The sequence below is a fragment of the Solanum lycopersicum genome, chromosome 8 (genome assembly GCF_036512215.1).
Source record: "Solanum lycopersicum chromosome 8, SLM_r2.1".
In the NCBI taxonomy this organism is placed as follows: Eukaryota; Viridiplantae; Streptophyta; class Magnoliopsida; order Solanales; family Solanaceae; genus Solanum; species Solanum lycopersicum.
The window spans coordinates 3,914,944-3,936,689 of NC_090807.1; the positions used below are offsets into that span (position 1 = coordinate 3,914,944).

The 21,746-nt window shown below is 33.0% G+C and overlaps 1 protein-coding gene and 1 non-coding gene across 4 annotated transcripts; one reads left to right on the plus strand and one right to left on the minus strand.

The window, feature by feature from the left end:
- Positions 1-1,906: 1,906 nt before the first annotated feature.
- On the plus strand, positions 1,907-18,950 carry LOC101245081 (uncharacterized). 3 transcript variants are annotated; one of them, XR_011211360.1, is made up of 5 exons: positions 1,907-2,140; positions 2,263-2,348; positions 16,655-17,546; positions 17,663-17,833; positions 18,499-18,950. It is a non-coding gene; the product is annotated as an uncharacterized protein (transcript). The 3 variants fall into 3 exon arrangements; XR_742615.4 differs by lacking the exon at positions 18,499-18,950 and having other exon boundaries at positions 17,663-17,965; XR_002028390.3 differs by lacking the exons at positions 16,655-17,546; positions 17,663-17,833; positions 18,499-18,950 and adding an exon at positions 4,061-4,368.
- Positions 18,951-18,993: 43 nt separating this feature from the next.
- Positions 18,994-21,322, minus strand: LOC101244098 (putative F-box/LRR-repeat protein 23). The gene is made up of 2 exons (XM_069287955.1): positions 21,164-21,322; positions 18,994-19,604 (listed from the first exon to the last, which is right to left on the minus strand). The coding sequence occupies exons 1-2, from the start codon at positions 21,312-21,314 to the stop codon at positions 19,141-19,143; spliced, it is 615 nt and encodes a 204-aa protein (XP_069144056.1). The 5' UTR covers positions 21,315-21,322; the 3' UTR covers positions 18,994-19,140.
- Positions 21,323-21,746: the final 424 nt, after the last annotated feature.

Below are 21,746 nucleotides of genomic sequence, written 5' to 3' on the forward strand. Positions count from 1 at the left end.
CACCAATATGAGTTTAACTTTAATGCGTTGTCCAGAGGAAGAATGCTTACATAGTTATATCTTAAGATACATTATAGGTAACTATATAATGTACTAGGAGTAACAATTACTCCCCCTGTTTTAATTTTTTCATTTTACTTTTGATATATTATACATATCTTTAGCTTAAGACCAGTAAAGATTCAAAAGTCTTATTTACTTTTTTAAACTCCGTAGTTAGTCAAAGTAAGACAAACAAATTGAAACGGAGGGAGTATTACATTATAAATCATGTATGTAATTATTACATTATATATATGCAACACCATAGTTGAAAAGGAGCTTGAAATCCCGATGGAGCTAAACATGTTGTGGTTGTTGCTTTCAAGCAAACTATTGTGTTAGTAGATGTACTTTGTTTGGCTCTATTGAATCATCATGTTGCTGGGTTGTCCTCTTTAGTGATAGCACGGAGATAATTAACAAATCTGCCCTCCATGGCACCTCTTCTTTTAATATCCTTTGTACTCAAATTCACTCAAGGAAATTTATCAAGTCAGATTTTTATTTGTGTAATATCCGGAGATTTTTATTTCTGTACTATTGGCTTGATATGAGGTCTATCTTGCCAAACGTCTGGCTTATCGCTACTGATATTATTGAGTAGATAGATCATGGAAAAAATTAGAGGGCTCAACAAATAGCAATAGAGAAAGTGAACTTTCAGCTTAATATGTTCTTTGGTTTTTTGTATAGCTTTGATATTGTTTAATCACTTATTTGGTACGTCGTGTATATGAGAGAAAATAATACATGTATTAGCTTTGATATTGTTTAACCACTTATTTGGTGGTATCATTTGGATCACAACACTAATTAGTACTATTTCATGTTGCCTGATGACATCAAAATCTTGAATTTCCTTAAAAGCATATTAGCTGTTCTAGTATGTGTTTGTTTTTGGAGATAATAATTACACTATGTTCGATCATTCATTACTAAGTTTGTATAGTTGGAAATCATAGAAAAAATTAAAATTTTTTATTTGTCTTTGCAATTTTTTTTCAATAATTGAGAGACATTAATATTACTATTAACTTCATAAAATGACTCATTTAACATAACTGTATAATAAAGTAGAGCATTGTATGTGTTAATAAGAAGAGAAAATTACGTGGTTAAGCAAACTTATATTACTTAATTACTCATCAAATCTATAGTTTGCTATAATTATTACTCGAGACTAACATTATACATTAATTATGTGGGCTGACTTCGAGTTTGTATAGTTAACCACATTTGTGTATGTATAATCGCTAGAATATATAAATACATTTGTATGATATACAATTATTTAATCAATACACATATACAATTCACCTTTCTCCCACTCTCTGACCTCTCTCGCTCGCTCTCTCCTCCCTTTCTCGCTCACCTCTTTCCTCTCTCTCCCGATTCCGCTTGCTTTTTTATACAGATGCATATGTATAATATACAATTATCTAACGAATAGACATATACAATTCACCTCTCTCCCACTCTCTACCCTCTCTCGCTTGCCTCTCTCCTCCCTCTCCCAATCTCTCTCAGCTCTCTCCTCTCTCTCCCAATCTCGCTTTCCCCATATATAAATACACACACGCACACACACACACACACACATATATATATATAATAGACAATTATCAAACCAATATACATATACAATTCACCTCTGTCCTACTTTTGCCTCCTCTCTCTCCCAGTCTTATTCGCCTCTCTCTTCCCTATAACATGTAGTTACGAATTGTAATTTTCAAATTATAGCTATGGAGAGTAATTAGACTATTTTTTTAGTGGCTATATGTGAAAGTTCCCTTAAGAAGAATACTTTTTGGGCCTAATGCACCCATACGAGAGCTAGATATGTGAGATGGCCCATTAGTTAATTTAAAACTACGCCCTAATACTAGCTATATAAACACCATTATAGGTGTTGAAAGAAACACTCTAGATCTCCCAGTGAATGGCTAGCGAGCTAGGGTTAGAGAGTTCCTCTGCATATATACATATATAATTGAGGATATTTAGGTTGTGAACCAGGGATCCATTCTCCATCTGAGGATTCCTAGATTGGTAATTGAGTCATGGCTGCCGATCGTCTTCTGAAAATAGAAAATTTGTAAGTCTCCAAACAAATGAATTATTATTCTATGCTTTATATTTAATTCTATATGTATATATATATGTGTGTGTGTGTATATATATATATATAAAATTGAGGATATTTAGGTTGTGAACCAGGATATTTGTTCTCCATATGAGGATTCCTAGATTGGTAATCGAGTCATGGTTATCGCAGACGGTCAGCTTCTGAAAAGAGAAAATTTGTAAGTCTCCAAACAAATGAATATTTCTCTATGCTTAAATAGTAATACATAAACTTGGGATTATAGAGATATTGATGCATCTAGATAAAGTGTATGTGCAACTTGACGGTGATTGTGCATCCTCCTACATGTTGTACACACTTTATCTGCACTCTTCAGTATCAATAATAAGGTTGGGTACTAGATAGAGTTGTACCGATTCCATTTCGGTTACCATTCTAGTCTATTTCGGATACATTGAATCGGTACTCGTAACGGGACCGTATCATGATTTTGTGGTAATTCATTCGGAACCGGACCATGAAATTGGATCTGTTTTTTTTTTAAATTTTTGTCATTGTTTTATACTTTTATTTAGTGTACTTTTATTTAGTGTTTCGTTTTTTAAAAAAAAAAACAAATTACAACTTAATTCATCAACTTCAAATAACATAAACCTAAAAAATTTATAATTTTATAAATTTAAAAAATTACACACTTAAATTATTTGGAAGTAAGATGACAAAATGAAGGATCGGAAGTTATTCTACCTAGTTGTCCCCCACCTTGAATCAAGGCGAGGACAGCCATTAAGAATAACATCCACTCCTTCATTTGTCATCTTGTTTCCAAGGAGTTGAAGGTGGTTCGGTTCAGGCATGTTCTGTGCAATAGCTATGGCTTCTACATCGTATTCATGGATCTGGTTGTTCAACTTAAACAACTTTAAAGAACGACTTATATTGAGGTCTTTACCTTTTGGACTAGCCCCTTGCTGGGCCATATTTTCCTATGCACCCTGAGTAGGAGTAGTTTTTATCTGATTCTACTTTGGAATTTAACATGTCTTGAACTCATATGTTCCCATACCGGCTTCAGCGAGAAGTTTAGTGCAACAGTGAAGAAGTTCTCATTGTTAAAGGAACTCCACTTTTGTTACATCTCAATCATAAAAAAATCCATTGAAACCATAAGCCTTTATAGTCATTCTTTAAAGTCATTTTAGTTGAACAGCTAGATTCATGCGTACGATGAAGAAGCCATAACAAATACAAAGAACATGCCTAAACTACACCAACTTCAACTGTTTGGAGCTAAGATGAGAAAAGAGGATTGAAAACTATACTTAGTGGTTTTCCTCACCTTGAATCATTTGATCTGCGACAGTGTCTTAATGTCCATCTAGAAGGCGACATAGGAAAGCGATGTTCTCAAGAGATCAAATACCTAAGGCACGCTTAGGACCGCACCAAAAACTTTAGGTTGGTATTGAAATGCATGATTTTTAAAAATTGGATGAGGATCAGTGATGATTAGGATTTTCTTACATCAACCTCATCTCGAAGTACAATGATTATTATGATTGTTTTATGCCAAAAATTATTCTAATGTTGATTTTCAAATACTATTCTAATGATGATTATGAAAAATAGTTGTTGGCATAATTTTTTTTATAATAATCATAGTCATTTAAGATGAGCTTGATGTTAGGAATTCCAATGGATAATCACCAATTGTCATAAAATGATTCAAAATCATGCATTTTAGTACCAAGCCCGAAATTTTTGGTATGATCCTAAGACTGTCTTAGATATTTAATCTGTTGAGAACATCGCTTCCCTACATCTCCTTCTAGATGGAAACTAAGACATGCTTTATCTGTGTCATCGTGTAGACAAATTCAAGATTTAAACTTGATGAAAGTTTTTGTTTATGAAAAAAATGTGATGCAGGTTTTATGGATTGACTTGATATGTGGTCTAGCTAGCCAAACGTCTGGCTTATCGTTACTGATATTATTGAGTAGATCATGGAAAAAAATTAGAGGGTTCAACAAATAGCAATAGAGAAAGTGAACTTTCAGCTTAATCTGTTCTTTGGATTTTTCAATAGCTTTGATATTGTTTGATCACTTATTTGGCATGTCAAGTATATGAGAGAAAATAATACATGTATTAGCTTTGATATTGTTTAATCACTTATTTGGAACGTCAAGTATATGAGAGAAAATAATACATGTATTAGCTTTGATATTGTTTAATCACTTACTTTTGTGGTATCATTTGGAGCACAACTCTAATTAGTACTAACTCATTTTTCCTGATGACATCAAAATCTTAAATTTCCTGAAAATCGTTTTTTAAAATAATACTCAAGAGTTTTAGAAAGAAGAAGCATATTAGCTGTTCTAATATGTTATTTCTTGAGATATAATAAGTCTCACTAATAACTATAGACTATGTTTGATCGTTCATTACTAAGTTTTTATAATTGGAAATCATAGAGTAATTTTTTTATTTGTCTTTGCAGTTTTTTTAAATAATTGAGAGACATTAATGTTATTATTAACTTCATAAATTGACTCATTTTACATTAATGATATAACGGAGCAGAGAATTGTATGTGTTATAATAAGAACATATTTTGGGCCTAACGCACCCATATGGGAGCTAGCTATGTAAGCTGACCCACTAGTTAATTTAACTCTACGCCCTAATATCGTCTATATAAACACTATTATAGGTGTTGGAAGTCACACTCTAGATCTCCCAGTGAACGACTAGGGTTAGGGAGTTTCTCTGCATATATACATAGTTGAGGATAATTAGGTTGTGGAACTAGGACATCCATTCTCCATATGAGGATTCCTAGATTGGTAATTGAGTCATGGTTTCCGTAGACGATCCCCTTCTGAAAAGAGAAAATGTGTAAGTCTCCAAACTAATGAATTATTACGGTAAGATTTATATTCAATGATACTATAGAAATTTGGAATGATAGAGATTAAGACTGGGCATCGGATCGAATTATTCCATTACTGTTCCTGTACCATTTCGGTCCGATAGTATTCGGGACGGAATGGAATATAGTGAACCGGTACTCAGAACGGAATGTGATATGTTGAACTCATATGTTCGTAGAATGTCTTCAACGAGAAGTTGAGTGCAACAGTAAAGAAGTTCTTCACTGCTGCACTCAACTCCTTAACGAAGACATTATAGAAACATATGAGTTTAAAACGTTTGAGTTGAGAGGATATGTTGAAAATATTCATAATTAGTTACTAGAAATAGATATGCAACATTAAAAATATAATGCTCATAGGATGAAAATCATCTATACGTTTGAATTATATGAGAGACTAAGCTCGAAAGTTATATCTAAAATAATATGAATTTAGGTGGGAATTCATATCATGCTATTTTTTATGTTTAAAAGTCATAAGGGTTCGAATAACCATAAAAATCATGCTAAATCATTACAATAAGGTTTTTAAACCAAGGTGAAAGAATGAAGATGTAAACTAATAAAGAAAGATCACAATTTTATAAAACCTAGCTTTACTTCTACCAATCTTGTTAATTTCTTGAAAACCAAAAAAAATTCGGCATGAGAGTGAATGAATACTCTCATTGAAGTCTTACATACATGAGAGATTGAAATTTGAACAAAAAAATGGCTTAAAAGACTTGAAACCCTAGTTTCAACGCTGATTACAATAGTTTCTGAGTTTGAGGGGGTTAAGAGTGTAAGAATTGAGTCTTTGAGCATGAAAACCCCTTTTAGGATATAATGCGTAATTTAGTTGTAAGATTTAGGAATAGTGAAAAAATTCAAAAGAAACCTCAATTCAAAAATTGTCGAAAACCTCCCACAAGGCCATCTACAGTTTGTGGTTTGATCTATAGGCCTTAGATCCTATCCGTGGAATCAGACTGAAATTTTAAGTTTCTAAAGTTCATTCTATGGGCCCAAATTATAGCAGTAATTGGATTTATGAACCGTAAATGAGGTTTGTAGTTATCATACTCTGAAAAGTGTATTGTGGTTAAGAAAGATCATAATTTCATAAAAATCCTCTCTTTACTTCTATCAATCGTGTAAAATTTTTAAAAATCAAAATACTTTAGGCATGAGACAAAATTAATATTCTTATTGATGCCTTGCATGCCTGAGAGATTGATATTTGAATAAAAAACTTGCATGAGACTTGAATCTCTAGCTTCTACCTTGCTTACATTGTTTCTGGGTTTGAGGGAGTTAAGAGTGTATGAACTGAGTCTTGAGCGTGAAAATCCCTTTTAAGATATGCATAAATGTTGTGGCCACTTAAGAATAATGGGAAAAATACAAAAGAAATCCCGATTATAAAATTGTGAGAAAACCTTCATGAGGCCATCTATGGTCTCTGGTTTGATCTATGTGCCGTGGATCCCAACCGTGGAAGTCAGATTGAAAATTGAGTTTCTAAAGTTCATTCTATAGGAACCAGACTCAAATAATGTTTCAAAACTTCATTTTATGGGCCTAAATTACGGTACATGGATGCTTTTATGATCCATAACCGGTTCGTAAGAGTCAAACAGAAAAAATGACTTTACATGTTCTTTTTATGAGTTCGCATTGTGGGTCGTATTTCAATTTAGGAATTATAAATAACGTTCGTAGTTAGCAAACTATGAAAACTCGTTAAGATAGTGTATGGTAAAATGGTCATAACTTCTTACCCTGACTCCCGATTATGCAAATTTGGTGGAGTTGGAAGAAGATTCATAGAACTTTAATTTGATATATCATGAGTATCCAATTTATTATTTAATGAGTGATATGGTCATTTGTAGTTGTCACGCCCGGAATCTAGACTCCAGACGAGACCGGCGTCGTTGACCTTTTAGAGGTCGCAGACAAGCCTACATACGTCATTCTTACTTCATCTAGGTTAATTTTAGCGGAAAATTTGAACTTTTTGTCTTCTTAATTCAAGATAAACATTTTAAACTTAACATCATAGGTGTTGACAAATCAACCATCTAATATAGTGATAATCAAATGAAAGAAATAGTTCATAATTGCCTTAAATGTATTTTTGCCAAAACGATACCAATATAAAAGTATGAAATAAAGTGGAAAGAAACACTAGTGGAACATGCTCCACTAGCTAAAGCCTAAATCTAATCTAGATAATAACGGTAGACATCCTCGAAAGCACGAGGGCCTGCCAAGTCCGGTTGAAAGCTCCACGTCTGGATAGCTGCAACTTCAACGTGTAAGCTCTAGCGTCCACCTGTCCCTGCACTTAAAAATATTGAGTTGTATGGAATTAGTAAACACTTGTACTAAGTATGGGTATATGCAAGCACACACCAAGGACATGTATGAGTAAGAATAGCTCTTTCCTAGCAACATGATTATAGCAGGTCAAGTAAGTGGACTTGCCAAATTGAGATTATGAAAGTGAGTGAACTTTCCAAATTTGGATTAGGAAAGTTTATGAGCTTTCCAAATTTGGATTAGTAAAGTTATGCCACGAGAGTAACATGCATCATCATACTTAACATTTTGCACACAGCACACAACAACGTACACATAGCATATATTATAATTCATATAACACATAACGTTGTTCATATCATTCATTAGTATGCCATGAGACCTTGAAATCATAGACTTGACATTAAGACTTCCCAAAAATGAGGGCTCAACATATGGGACCTCAACTAGGGAGTCTGCTTTAGCAAACACAGAGTCTGTTTCATTCATTCATACGTACTTCATTTCATTTCATTCATGGGCCAGTGTAAACATCAGCTATACCTAGGATGTAGTTTAAGACTTTCATCTGGTTTGTTGTGTAATGACCAAGAATGACCAAATGTCATTACTTGAATCTAAATCACCTCTTGATTATCCTATCCTAACACCTTTGGTGTCATTCGTTTCATTATGTGCATCATTTGAGGCTGCCCTCATTCATTCATTGAAAACTTTAACTTTAACCGATATAGATCATGTGATCATCATGAAATCCAGTGTCATGAAATCCCACACTGAAAAGAGGTGGAATCACCGGCCAAGTGACCCAAAACATGCTAGCGTACATGGGAATTGAACCCCGCCAGATCCCTATATTGGTAGTATAGGTTCGAAGACTAGGATATATAACGAGACCCATACCCGACATGCCGGAAAGTCTCATCTCATGAGAGTTACATGAACCTCCGTCCTTCCGAGCAGGGATTCCAGTTTCAAAGGGAGTTCTTGACCAGTTGGAAAAAATGTTAGAAGGCATCGACGCTCATAGCTAGTCTATCGGTGCTCAGTATAAAGTGCTATTACATTCAACTTATACATCATGGAAGCTGACTTTTAGTATGAGGACATCGTAGCTCAATAGATGATTTCTCATCTCATCATTAGTATTAAGTGTGTTAATCTCAATAATTTCATTAGAGTGTTCATAGAGATTGATCTCTTCATTAACTTTACACTCTCATAGGTGAGTACGTTTTGGTAACATTTACTTAGACTCATTTGAGATTGCTCTCATCTTTTACATTAGCCTCATATCATGTTGTCACCACATTCATTATCATTAGCACATTTGCTCTTCATAGTTTTTCACCCCTTTTTACGTGAATGTCCTGTCACAATCGGAATCTAGACCCCAGACGAGACCGGCATCGTTGACCTCTCAGAGGTCGCAAACAAGCCTAATTACGTCATTCTTACCTTACATAGGTTTTGTGGAAAATTTGAAATTTTTGATTTCCTTAATCATACTTGATAAACATTCTTTATATTTCGTAATCGTTCTTCATCAACCATCTAACATTTGAGAGATATGCAACTGAAAGAAATAATTCATTAAGTATTAATTGTATATAGGCCAAAATAGCACCAATACAAAGTCTTAACCAAAACAGGAAAGAAATGCTAGTGGAACATGCTCCACTAGCTCAACTCTAAAACTATGCTAGAATGTAAAACAGTAGCATCCTCGAAGCATGAGGACCTACCAAACTCCGGATGAATGCTGACGTCCAGATAGCTGCAACAACGAACCTGTAGCTCTACCATCCACATGTGCCTGCACCTAAAAGTAGATGTTTGTATGAAATTAGTAAACACTTGTACTAATTATGGGTATATGCAAGCACACACCAGGGACATGCATGAGGAAGAAGAGCTCTTTCCTAACAACGTGATGTTTGGAAGTCAAGTCAGTGGACTTGCTAAATTGAGATTGGGAAAGTTATTCCATGAGAGTGACATTCATCATTATAATTATCGCATGATACCAAACACATAACATCTTCATATAACACATAACATATAACACATAGTTTCTTTCATATTATTCATTCACATACCATGAGATCTTATTATCATAGACTTAACCTTAAGACTTTCCAAAATGAGGGCTCAACATATGGGACCTCAACTAGGGAGCCTTTTTTAGCAAACACAGAGTCTGCTTCATTCATTCATACTTACCTTGTTTCAGTTCATTCATAGGCCAGTGTGAACACAAGCTATACCTAGAGTGTAGTTTAAGACTTTCATCGGGTTTGCTGTGCAATGATCAGGAATAACCTAATGTCATTACCTGAATCTAGCTCACCTCTTGATTAACCTATCCTAACACCTTCGGTATCATTCATTTCTTTATATGATTCATTTGAGGCTGACCTCATTCATTCATTGAGAACTTTAACTTTAACCGACATAGATCATGTGAGCATCATGAAATCCAGTGTCTCCCCCACACCGAAAAGAGGTGGAATCACCGGCCAAAGCGATTTAATAACATGCTAGCGTTTATGGGAATTTAACCCCGCCAGATCCCTATAGTGGAAATATATGTTCAAAGACTAGGAGATGTATGGAGACTCATACTCGGCAAGCCAGACAGTCTCATCTCATGAGAGTTACGTGAACTTCCTCCCTTCTCGAAAGAAGGCATCACCGCTCATAGCTAGCCTATCGGTGCTCAGTATAAAGTTCCATTACATTCAACTCATACATCATGGAAGTTGGCTTCTAGTATGAGGACATCATAGCTCAATAGATGATTTCTCATCTTATCATTAGTATTAAGTGTTTTAAACTCAATATTCTCATTAGAGTGTTCATAAAGACTGGTTTCTTCATTATCGTACACTCTCATTGATGAGTACGTATTGGTAACATTTACTTAGGCTCATATGAGATTGCTCTCATCATATACATTAGCCTCACATCATGATTGTCACCACATTCTTCATTATTAGCACCTTCATTTTTCATAGTTACTCACCTCTTGTTACATGAATGTTCATTTCTTCATTTCATTACGTATATCTTAGGTTCACTTATTTTTGAACGTATGTTAAACTTATGTGTCTATACATACATGCCATGGGGCTTCATTCATAGTTCGTTAAGTGATTCTTATTTTCCTAAGATTATGTATTAAAAGACTTATGTATCTTGTATATATACCAAGATCTTGATTTTTGATCTAAGTAGATGGCATCATTCTTGAATATTTTACTCACGTATGACTTATGTATCAATACGGAGGTTTGGGCACGGGAACCCAACTCTTGAATCATTTGGATATCATTTATATTTTTCATTGACTTTATTTTCTAATATTCATAACATTAGAACCTTAAATTAAATCTCAACATTTTCATAAAATAATTAATTTTCTATTTTAATTAGAATTGTAAAGTAAATCTCAATATTTACATACAAGAATTAATTTTCTATTTTAATTAGAATTCTAAATTAAATCTCCATATTTACATGAAAGAATTAATTTTCTATTTTAATTAGAATTCTAAACCCACTGAAGAACAATCGGCTGATATTCTCACCAAGCCTCTCCCGAGCCGACAGCACGATTACCTCAGTTCCAAGCTTCCGTTCGCTTCCGCTTAGCTCAGCTTGAGGGGGGATAATAACATATAGTATTAAATAAATAGTATTAAATAATATTAGTGTACTAATCCTAGTCCTATTAGGATTAGTACTCCTTCCTATATCTCCTATATATATCTCCCATGTATTCTCTTATAATGTTAACACTTCAATACAATCAATATTCCTTCAATATTTATATTAATAAATCAGAGTATTTTTGGTTACAGAAAATAAATAGGAAAGCCTAAAATAGAAGTTGCAATAGATACATGAATCAGAATGATTTATAGTAAAAATATTAAGCCTCATAAAACAGGTGGAAGAAAATTTTGAGAAATGAAATACACTTTATAAGAAGTATACTTAATGTATTTGAATTTGAAAAAAAAAACATAAAAATAATAATGGCAGAAAAAAAAGAATTGTTTTCTAAAGAACGAAATGTAATGAATTCAATAATCAACCATTTCAGCAATGTTATGAGTTGTGCACTAAGAGGTCCAAAAGTAGTAATGTCGCATTGCAGTTGAAATCAATTTGCTTTGTTCATACAAGAAATCTGCTGAAAGGAGTAAAAGAGAAGATCAATTTTCAATCATCCCTGCCTACACTTAAACAAAGTTTAAAAAGGTCATCAAAAGAGGAAAAAAGAATTACTAAAGTTGGATGAATCACTACGACATATAGTACATATTAAACTCCATGAAAACTTTCGAACGAAACAAAATTCTTAGAAACTCAATTAATGTATTTGAATTTCACTTCACTATAGTGGGAAAAAACCTACAATATAGAGGCAAGAAATTCCTCTACTTATAGACAACATAGGATAGTTTGAACAAATATTTATTGTGTCTTATCGCAAATGTCACAACTCTTTGAAAAAGTTACAAAATTTAAGAAAGATCACAACCTTTCATAAAAGTCATAATTTTTCATAAAAGTCTCAACTCCTAATAAAAAAGTCAGATCTTTTCAAAAACGTTACAACTTTTCATGAAAATGGAAAGCTAGTTTTGGAAATAAATAAATTTAAAAGGAAATTCTGATTTCTGTGGAGCCACATAGGTGGGGCCTAAGATTCTCTTTTATATAAATATATGATATATGATTTATGTAAGTTTCCCAAGTAAAAATACCTTCTGGGCCTAATGAACCATACATGTGTTACCTAAGTGAGATGGCTCATTAATTAATCTAACCCAACGCCCTAATATTGTCTGTATAAACATCATTATGAGTGCAAAAAAATCATATTTAGTTGATTTTTCTATTACAATAGTGATTAATTTTTGAACGCTTCATCCTCAGATTCTTTTTCTAATAAGTCTTCCATAGCGGTAAAGGCCATTTTTATTGAGAGACCAGTTTCTTGATTGGTAATTCGTTTGTTTGTGGGAATGTACTTATCATTTTTGATTTCCTTTTCTTTCTCCGAACTATTCCTCTTTTTCTCGAGAGCTTTTAATGGACAAAACTTAGTTATCCAGACATCCACACTTCTTGATCTATTGGATTTTCAGTGCTTTTTATAGAGTTCCTTCCTTTGAACAGTTTTCCCCTTTTTTTAATTCTAGAGAAACTTTTATTCATTAGCGCAATATTTTTCATCCTCAAAATCTATTGGTGTTGTGCATGTAAGAACCCGATTCTTTTCCTTTCTTTTGCATCCGATTTCCTTTTCTTGTTTTTTCTTGAGTTGTAGGTCATGAGATTTCAAATGAGTTCATCCATAACTAACTTTTCTAGATCACGTGCTTCAGTAATGGCTTGAACTATTTTGCTAGGCTTACATATGATCATTCGATACTATTTGTATTTTTGGTACATAATTGGAAAAGATATTTTATCCTGAGGCAAAGCGTTTCTCCAAAATCTTAAAGTCCTATATTTTTTAAATTTTTTATTTTTTTATACAAAAATTATGAGTCATAATCAATTTTAAGTATGAGAAAAAAGTCTAAGAAAATATCCCTGAAAATTGTTGGTAAGATGTAATAAAAAAATTTAAATTCTAAGAAAACATAAAGAACAACATTAGAAGTTAAAAAAGAGATCAAAAAATGTTGAACAACAACACTCTCAGTAAAGTGGAACATCACGTCCATTCAATATCATAATTAATTAAATTTAAATGGACGATGTTGGACTTCTTTTGTAGGAACCTCAATCAATCTCTTTTTTATTATTATATGTCATATCAAGTATATGCTGATAATGACCCTTAAGTTGTTATTATCATAAGTGTTTTTTGTCATTGTCTCAAAATAGTCACTACTATTTTTAAGGTTTCATATCACAGGCCCCAGCTTATTTGGATAACAACATAGTTATTATTATAGTTATTGTTATAGTATGCAGTTACAAAAAGTTAATGCAATTATCAACCAAGCAGTAGGTGGCATCTGAATGTTCACAACCGGATATACTAAACCAAAATTTTGACACAAAATATATTAAAATCTCAAAACATAATTTATGATTTATCACAAAAATATACAAAAATAATCATAAAAACAACCTTAATTTCCTAACAATCAAGAAGGCAAAGTCATGTGCTTAATATATTTTTTCAAAAAGATAGTCTTTCGGGTCGTATCCAAGATTACTCTTCACAATTTTAATTCAAAGAAGCCAGAATGAGTTATTACATCTTTATCGAAAATTAAAATATTTATCAAAAAGGTGAGTTATCACTACAATAAAAATAATCTTTAATGATAATTAATAGCTTAATTATCGTTAAATTAGTATTTTGAGAGGCAATTAGTACTCTGTATAAATGTCGTAAAGTCTATAACAACATTGAATTCAATGGAAATTAATTAATCTCGGTAAAGGTTGTAGCACTCTTTGTGAATATGCATATTTATTGCCGATAAAAAATATTTTTGCTATAGTGTATTTTAGACATTTGTTCGTTTCACAAAAAGTTGATATCTTATTATGCTGAAAATAGAACAAAAGAAGTATGATAAATTAGTTAACTTGCAATAAAAGATCTGAACTAATTGTCTCTATACAAATATTTTAGAAATAGTGCAATGACATACAAAGTGTTTGTACCTAAGAAAAAATAATCAAAATAACATACTAACAGTGGCAATCAAGAGAGCAATCATTTTGGTTCTTTTAACAATTTTTATCATTGGTTCCGTATTAGTTACCAAATATTTATTGTTGTGCGCTATCAAATATAGCACGACCCACAAGCAATTTTTCCAAAAGTATATGAAGAAACGCAGTAAAAAGGGACAAAAGAGAAGATATAATTTCAATCTTGTTCACTGGAATTTTGAAGATAATTCAAAAAGAAGTCACAAAATAGCAAAGAAAGAAGTTGCAATAGATACATGAATCAGTATGGTTTATAGTAAAAAAAATTAAGCCTCATAAAACAGGTGGAAGAAAATTTTGAGAAATGAAATACACTTTATAAGAAGTATACTTAATGTATTTGAATTTGAAAAAAAAAATATTATGACAGAAATAAAAGATTTGTTTACTAAAGAACCAAAGGTAATGAATTCAACCATCAACCATTTCACCAACGTTATGAGTTGTGCACTAAGAGGTCCAAAAGTAGATATGTGGCATTGCAGTTGAAATCAAATTGCTTTGTTCATATGAAGAAGCATGTTGAAAGGGACAAAAGAGAAGATCAATTTTCAATCATCCTTGCTGACATTTAACAAAGTTAAAAAAGATCATCATAATAGAAAAAAAGAATTACCAAAGTTGGATGAATCACTATGACATATAGAGATCATCATAATAGAAAAAAGAATTACCAAAGTTGGATGAATCACTATGACATATAGTACATATTAAACTCCATGAAAACTTTCGAACGAAACAAAATTCATAAAAACTCAATTAATGTATTTGAATTTGACTACACTATAGTGGGAAAAAACCTACAATATAGAGGCAAGAAATTCCTCTATTTATAAACAACATAGGATAGTATGAACAAATATTTATTGTGTCTTATCGCAGATGTCACAACTCTTTCAAAAAGTTACAACATTTAAAAAAAGATCACAACCTTTCATAAAAGTCATAATTTTTCATAAAAAGTCACAACTCCTAATAAAAAAGTCACATCTTTTCAAAAAAGTTACAACTTTTCATGAAAATGGAAGGCTAGTTTTGGAAATAAATAAATTTAAAAGGAAATTCTGATTTATGTGGCGTCACATAGGTGGGGCCTAAGATTCTCTTTTATATAAATATATGATGCATGATATATGATTTATGTAAGTTTCCCAAGTAAAAACACCTTCTGAGCCTAATGAACCATACATGTGTTACCTAAGTTAGATGGCCCATTAATTAATCTAACCCAACGCCCTAATATTGTCTATATAAACATCATTATGGGTGTTGGAAAACATACTTTAGACAACCTAGTGAACGGCTAGGTTTAGGGAGTTGATAGTTGAGGATAAGTAAGTTGTGGAACTAGGGCATGCATTCCCCGTATAGAGTTTCTGGATTAGTAATTCGAGTCGTGGTTACTGCAGATGATCTGCTTCCAAAAGGAGAAAACATATAAGTCTCTGATCTAGCAAATTATGATAGTACGTTTTATATTCATAATGGAATCAGAGTTGGTATTTAAATGTGATTTCTCTAATAAATTCCCTCATTATGACAAGGAATAATATTACACCTTATCAATAAAATAATGATAAGTAGTGGCAGCATCCAATTGTCGATGTAAAGAAGTAGTTTTACTTTGATCGATATCTACAATCCTTCATTTTTCATTTACCATTTCTCTCACATCACCTTGATACTTATCACTATCTGTAGTACCTTTTAAAGCAACTTCAATAATATTATCAATTTGTTTGTTATTTTTATTTTTATTTTTGATCAGGCAACAAATATCTCAACCATGACTTTGTTGCTTACAATAATTGCAACACAAGGGTAGATTATCATACACAATCTCCTGGAAAACCTCGATAAAACTACCATATTAATTCCATCTGCAAACTGCAACATTATACGGTTTGACACAACTTATGTTGTTTGCTCCTTAGGATTATATCCAATAGACCATGAAAAAACCCTGTATTGGTGCTCCTCTCCATTGTAGGGAAGATAACTTTGCGAGATGAAACTAGTACATAAACTTCATATTGATCAAACCTCAACAAAAATTTTCTTGGATCAAGTAAGCCAATCTAAAAATTTCCCTAGGTACCAAGATGTTTCAATAAAATTGACTTTAATTCCTTCAAATCTGTCACTCCATGGGATAATTTAAACTTCATTGTTTGATGCGAATCCTCTCCAATCATAAACTCTTGCCTTTCCGCCATTGAAAATGTGATAATAGTATCTCCGTAAACTATTTTGATTGACTTTATGATTGTTTTTGAGCATGTGAATGTGATCCTGTTTCCAAATCTAAACTACTAACTTAAGTGATGAAATTTATAGGAAAGAACACGAGGATTTAAGGAATCTTAATTATTGTCTATTTTAATGAAATTGATCTTTAATTATTATCTTTGTGTAGGTAATTTATGTAGATTGTTTCTTTTGCATATTAGAACATGGTATAGAAGTTAATATTTTATATGTCATAAGTCGATTAATGTTTAGTAATCCATGTAAATTCAAAGGAAAACCATGGCGGGAGGAGACCAACTCAGCAATTTGCCCAATTCAATCCTACTTCACATCCTATCTATGTTGCCAAACAATAAAGAAGTTGTGAGAACCAGCGTATTATCTGAACGATGGAGGTTTCTTTGGAAATCGGTTCCAATATCTCTCAATTTCAAGTTTCCGGCTAGTGACAATGAAATTGACACTCTTGATTATCTAGTTTCTATCCACAGAGAACTTTATTATTGGAGGTCTTACGAGAAAATTCAAAAACTCAACGTGCAGGACCTTAAGTATGTGCAGCGTTTTTCTAAAGATGTCGATTTGTGGGTACATTTTGCAACTAAACTTGCTAATGTTGAAAATTTTGGACTTGAATTTAATACAGATAACCAAAGGTATGAGTTTCCTCAATTTGCATATAAAAATGCATCGTTGAAGAGTTTGTTTTTAGTTCACTTCCAATTGAACCCTTTTGGCAATGTTAACTGGAGTAGTCTCGTTTCTCTTTCAATGTATAACATGGAATTCATAGATGGTGTAATGGAGAAGGTATTATCTGAAGTGTACTTAGAATTGGATGAGTTTTCGGGCATACATCGTTTGGAAATAAGCTCTGTGAAGTTGAGAGAATTGATTATGCGTGTGTATTAAAATGAGATCCATGATCTAGGGCTCAAATTAATAGCCCCCTACATTAAAATATTGGAAATCATGGGGTGGTGCAGCGAGATACGCATCATAAATGTGGCATCACTTGTTACTGCAATGCTTTGTTTAGATTTTGATTTTGATTTTGATTTGGGGAAAGAACAGTACTTGGAGAAGGAATGTAGTCTTTTTAAGGAGCTTTTTCACAGTGTTGCCCATGTCGAAAATCTTACATTGGGATCCTGGTGCGTCGAGGTATATTCATACGTTTCATTGTGTTAAATTCAGATTCTTTTTAGGGACTCTTTACTTACTATAGGATCATATTTCCTTGTTTTAACATATTTTGGTTTGTCTATTTCCGTTGTAAGTGCTTGTCCATCTTGGAGTTGAAAGGGTGGGAGTTTCCACCATCAAGCCGGAAATTCTTAAAACTTGATGTAGAATTTAATCAGTTAGACTTTCCTGGAATTTGCTGCTTTCTACAGAGCTCACTGGATCTTGAGACATTGGTCATTCATTGGTACGATGTTGAATTGGGAGTAAGTTTCTTTTAGACCTTTATGCTTTTTAAACAACTATTCATCATTAATATTTCAATAATAGGTACTTGTATTGAAAAGTCATCATCTTTTTATTTTGTCCTTGCTTAATATAGTGGATTCTTTCCTACATATTCAAGTTCTTAATATATATAATACCTAATATTCATATTAAAAAATAATCACTATTAATCTTAATGATGTCATGGATTACAGCATGAAGCGCGAATAAGTTATCTAGTCTTATATATAAGAGCTTTTGAAAAGAAAAAAACATGTTTTTACGACACCGCTCATTTAATCTAAACTCACCTTCTATATTTATAATTCAAAATTCACTTCTTCAAACTTACAGTGGTGATGTTAATGTTTAAAGCCCTTACTCAGCTACCTATGCAAAGTTTCTTTAAAAATATAATTACACCTTAAATGACGTTGTAGTGTAAAGAACAAATACTATAATTTCAAAAAAAAGTGAAGTTAAGAAATTAATCTTATTATTCATGATTTTACAGTGAGTACAAAGTACAAGAAAACAACATAACATTATAACTAATAGGAAATGATTAATGGATTAAGGAATAAAATATCAACGCTCATATAATTAAGTTATTGTAACGAATAATTAAGTTACTGAAGCTATATATTTCTCCATGAACAAGCAGTGAGAACAATGAGAAAGAAGTTCAGAGGAGAAGTTGAAGCAAACTAGTCCATGACATGAAGTATCAATCTTCCAATTGTAAAATAGAAGAACTTATGCAATAAATTAATTGATGATTGTTGCCATTGGAGTTTGAAATCTTTCCCTCAAGAAACCATTCATTTTGTGCATCAAATTGAAATCGGAATAGAAACAACCAAATAGAAGATTAGAGATTTATTTGGATGAAAGAAAAGTCTTATATAAAAAATATCACAATTCAAATAGCTACTCACTTCATTGATTCGGGAGAATGGTTGAGCTCCTAGAAATACTTACTAGTGAGTTGGAGGTGGTGGAGAAGCATAAATGTATGCTGGTGGAGGTGGTGATTTCACGAGTGGAGGAGGTGAGCTGTAGTAATAGATTTATGTAATGCAACAAGCCATAATTAAAAGTTGTTTGACATAGAAATCAAACTACCACATTTCTCACAAATATAATGTCTTTTCTAACAAAAGCTAAGATCGATTTATCACAGCATCACAAAAACAAATGCAACCACCACTTTTGTTCTGAAAAAAGAAAGGAAGATGAAAAACCACTGCTACTAAAATCCCTTTGTCTTCTTCCACATTCCCATCAAACAAGCCACATTAGTTTCTCAAGATATATAGTCTCTGAAGCGGAGGAAGTTATCATTAGAGAAACAGTAATGTGAAAATTCAGAATAAAACTCATAATCTTGACAGGAAGCACAAGGTTGCTTAAGATCTACAATCTGTTCTCTGCATCTTTTACCTAAATCTCCTCCAAGATCAATATTATAACTGCAGCGCAAGTCAAGTGATACAAGGTGTGGACAGCCATCAAGAATAGCTTCAAGTCCAACATTTGTCAACGTATTTGCAATAAGTACAAGGTGCCGCAATTCAGGCATACTTTTGGCAATGGCTAGAGCTTGACCATCATCTGCAGATATTAAATTTCCAAAAGTATCATATTCACTGGCATTCAATGTGAATGACTTAAACATAGGACAATAACGACCAACACTTTCTATATCCTCTTCGCTAATAAAGGTCAAGTGAATGTGCAACTCCTCCAACAACGGCAAGTTCTTGGCGGCTACAGCCAAACCTCAAGCAATGTTAAAACACTTGACAAGTTTAAGATATCTGAGCTGACTTGATCTGTTGGGAAAGGTTTATAAATTGATGGGAAAAGGGTCAAATATGCCCCTAAACTATTTGAAAAGGTTTAGATATACCCTCCGTTTAAAGTTTGGTCCATTTATACCCTCGCCGTCCAACTTTTGGTCTACATATGCCCTTTTGGGTGTTAGTTGGCCAACTCGGAATATCCAACTCATTTTACTTTTATTTAAATGCCAAATGGATTTTCCACGTCATTTTTATATATTATCACTTGATATTTATCTTCAAGGGAAAAAGATCAAATATGCCCCTAAACTATTCGAAAGGTCTAGATATACCCCGTTTAAAGTTTGGTCCATTTATACCCTCGCGTCCAACTTTTGGTCTACATATGCCCTTATGGGTGTTAGTTGGTCAATTCTAAATATCCAACTCAATTTACTTTTCTTTAAATGCCAAATAGGATTTCACATCATTTATATATATTATCACTTGACATTTACATTAAAAGAGAAAGGGGTCACGTATGTCCTAACTATCCGACCCAATTTTAAAACACATATACGGCCGTCTTTTAAATGGTTCAATTATGCCCCTAATCCGACGCATATATGTGTGAATTATTTTGTTATTTACATCATCATCGCCTGCTGCAGCTTGCAGTTGTGTCTGTAACGTTGTTGCGGTGAATTCCTCTGCTCTAGCCCTTGCCTGCCAGGTTTGCGCCTCCAGCTCTGCGTTGCGCCAAAACTCTTTTCAAACCTCGACTTTCTTTTCCTTTAGTTGTCGTGCCATTGATTCCTCGGCGCTTCCAATTAGAGCACGATAGTGTTCGCCATTTAAATGGTTCAATTATGTCCTAATCCGACCCATATAGGGTATTTAAAAAAAAAGGGTCGGGTTGTATAGATTATTTAAAAGACGGGTCGTATATGTGTTTTAAAATTAGGTCGGATAGTTAGGGGCATAAAAAACCCCTTTCTCTTTTAATATAAATGTCAAGTAGTAATTTATAAAAATGATGTGGAAAATTCATTAAGCATTTAAAGAAAAGTAGAATGAGTTGGATATCTCAAATTGACCAACTAACAACCATAAGGGCATATGTAGACCAAAAGTTTGGACGCGGGGGCATAAATTGACCAAACTTTAAACGGGGTATATCTAGACCTTTTGAATAGTTTAGGGGCATATTTGACCCTTTTCCCTTGAATATAAATGTCGAGTGATAATACATAAAAATGATGTGGAAAATCCATTTGGCATTTAAATGAAAGTAAAATGAGTTGGATATTCCGAGTTGGCCAACTAACGTCCAAAAGGGCATATGTAGACCAAAAGTTGGACGACGAGGGTATAAATGGACCAAACTTTAAACGGAGGGTATATCTAAACCTTTTCAAATAGTTTAGGGGCATATTTGACCCTTCTCCCTAAATTGATTAATTTAATTATAACAAGATTATTAAAATTTTAGCATTAGAGAAAACATTAACATTAGTAAGTAAACATCCAAAATTTTCTGTCTACGATCCTTAGCAATAGAGTACCTCTTAGCAATGTAATTGAGAAACTCTCTGCTACCAAAATTTTGGATGCTAATTATGAGTAATTTGCCCTGGCTACGATCCACGGCTATGCGATACATCCTATCCAGCAACATATACAGCACCAGAGGCATTCTACTAAAATGAGATTCATGCTTCAAGTCAATAACACGCCACATAGCGGGATCATGGCACACCTTCCACCATGTGCTACAAACCCTCTGTACACTCTCCAGTATCTCTATCGTTCCCACACGCCGCAGAATGCCCATTGTGATTTCGGCTGGAAGCTCAACCCACGGTGGCGAGGGTGAAGGTGGTGGGTGCAGTTGAAGATGCTTTCAACATTTTACTTTACTGCAGAAATAATCTCTTGTGATTTGATTTTAGAGACAGCAAAAAAGGAAGTGAAAGCGTCACATAAACTCTTCAAAGTCCATTAGGTTAGTTATACTCTTTATTTTTCACCCCAATATAATTAAGTAAAAGATGATTCATCGATTTTATAAAATGGACAATATTGATGAAGATTTCAAAATAGTATAGTGAAACAATTATTGTTGGAT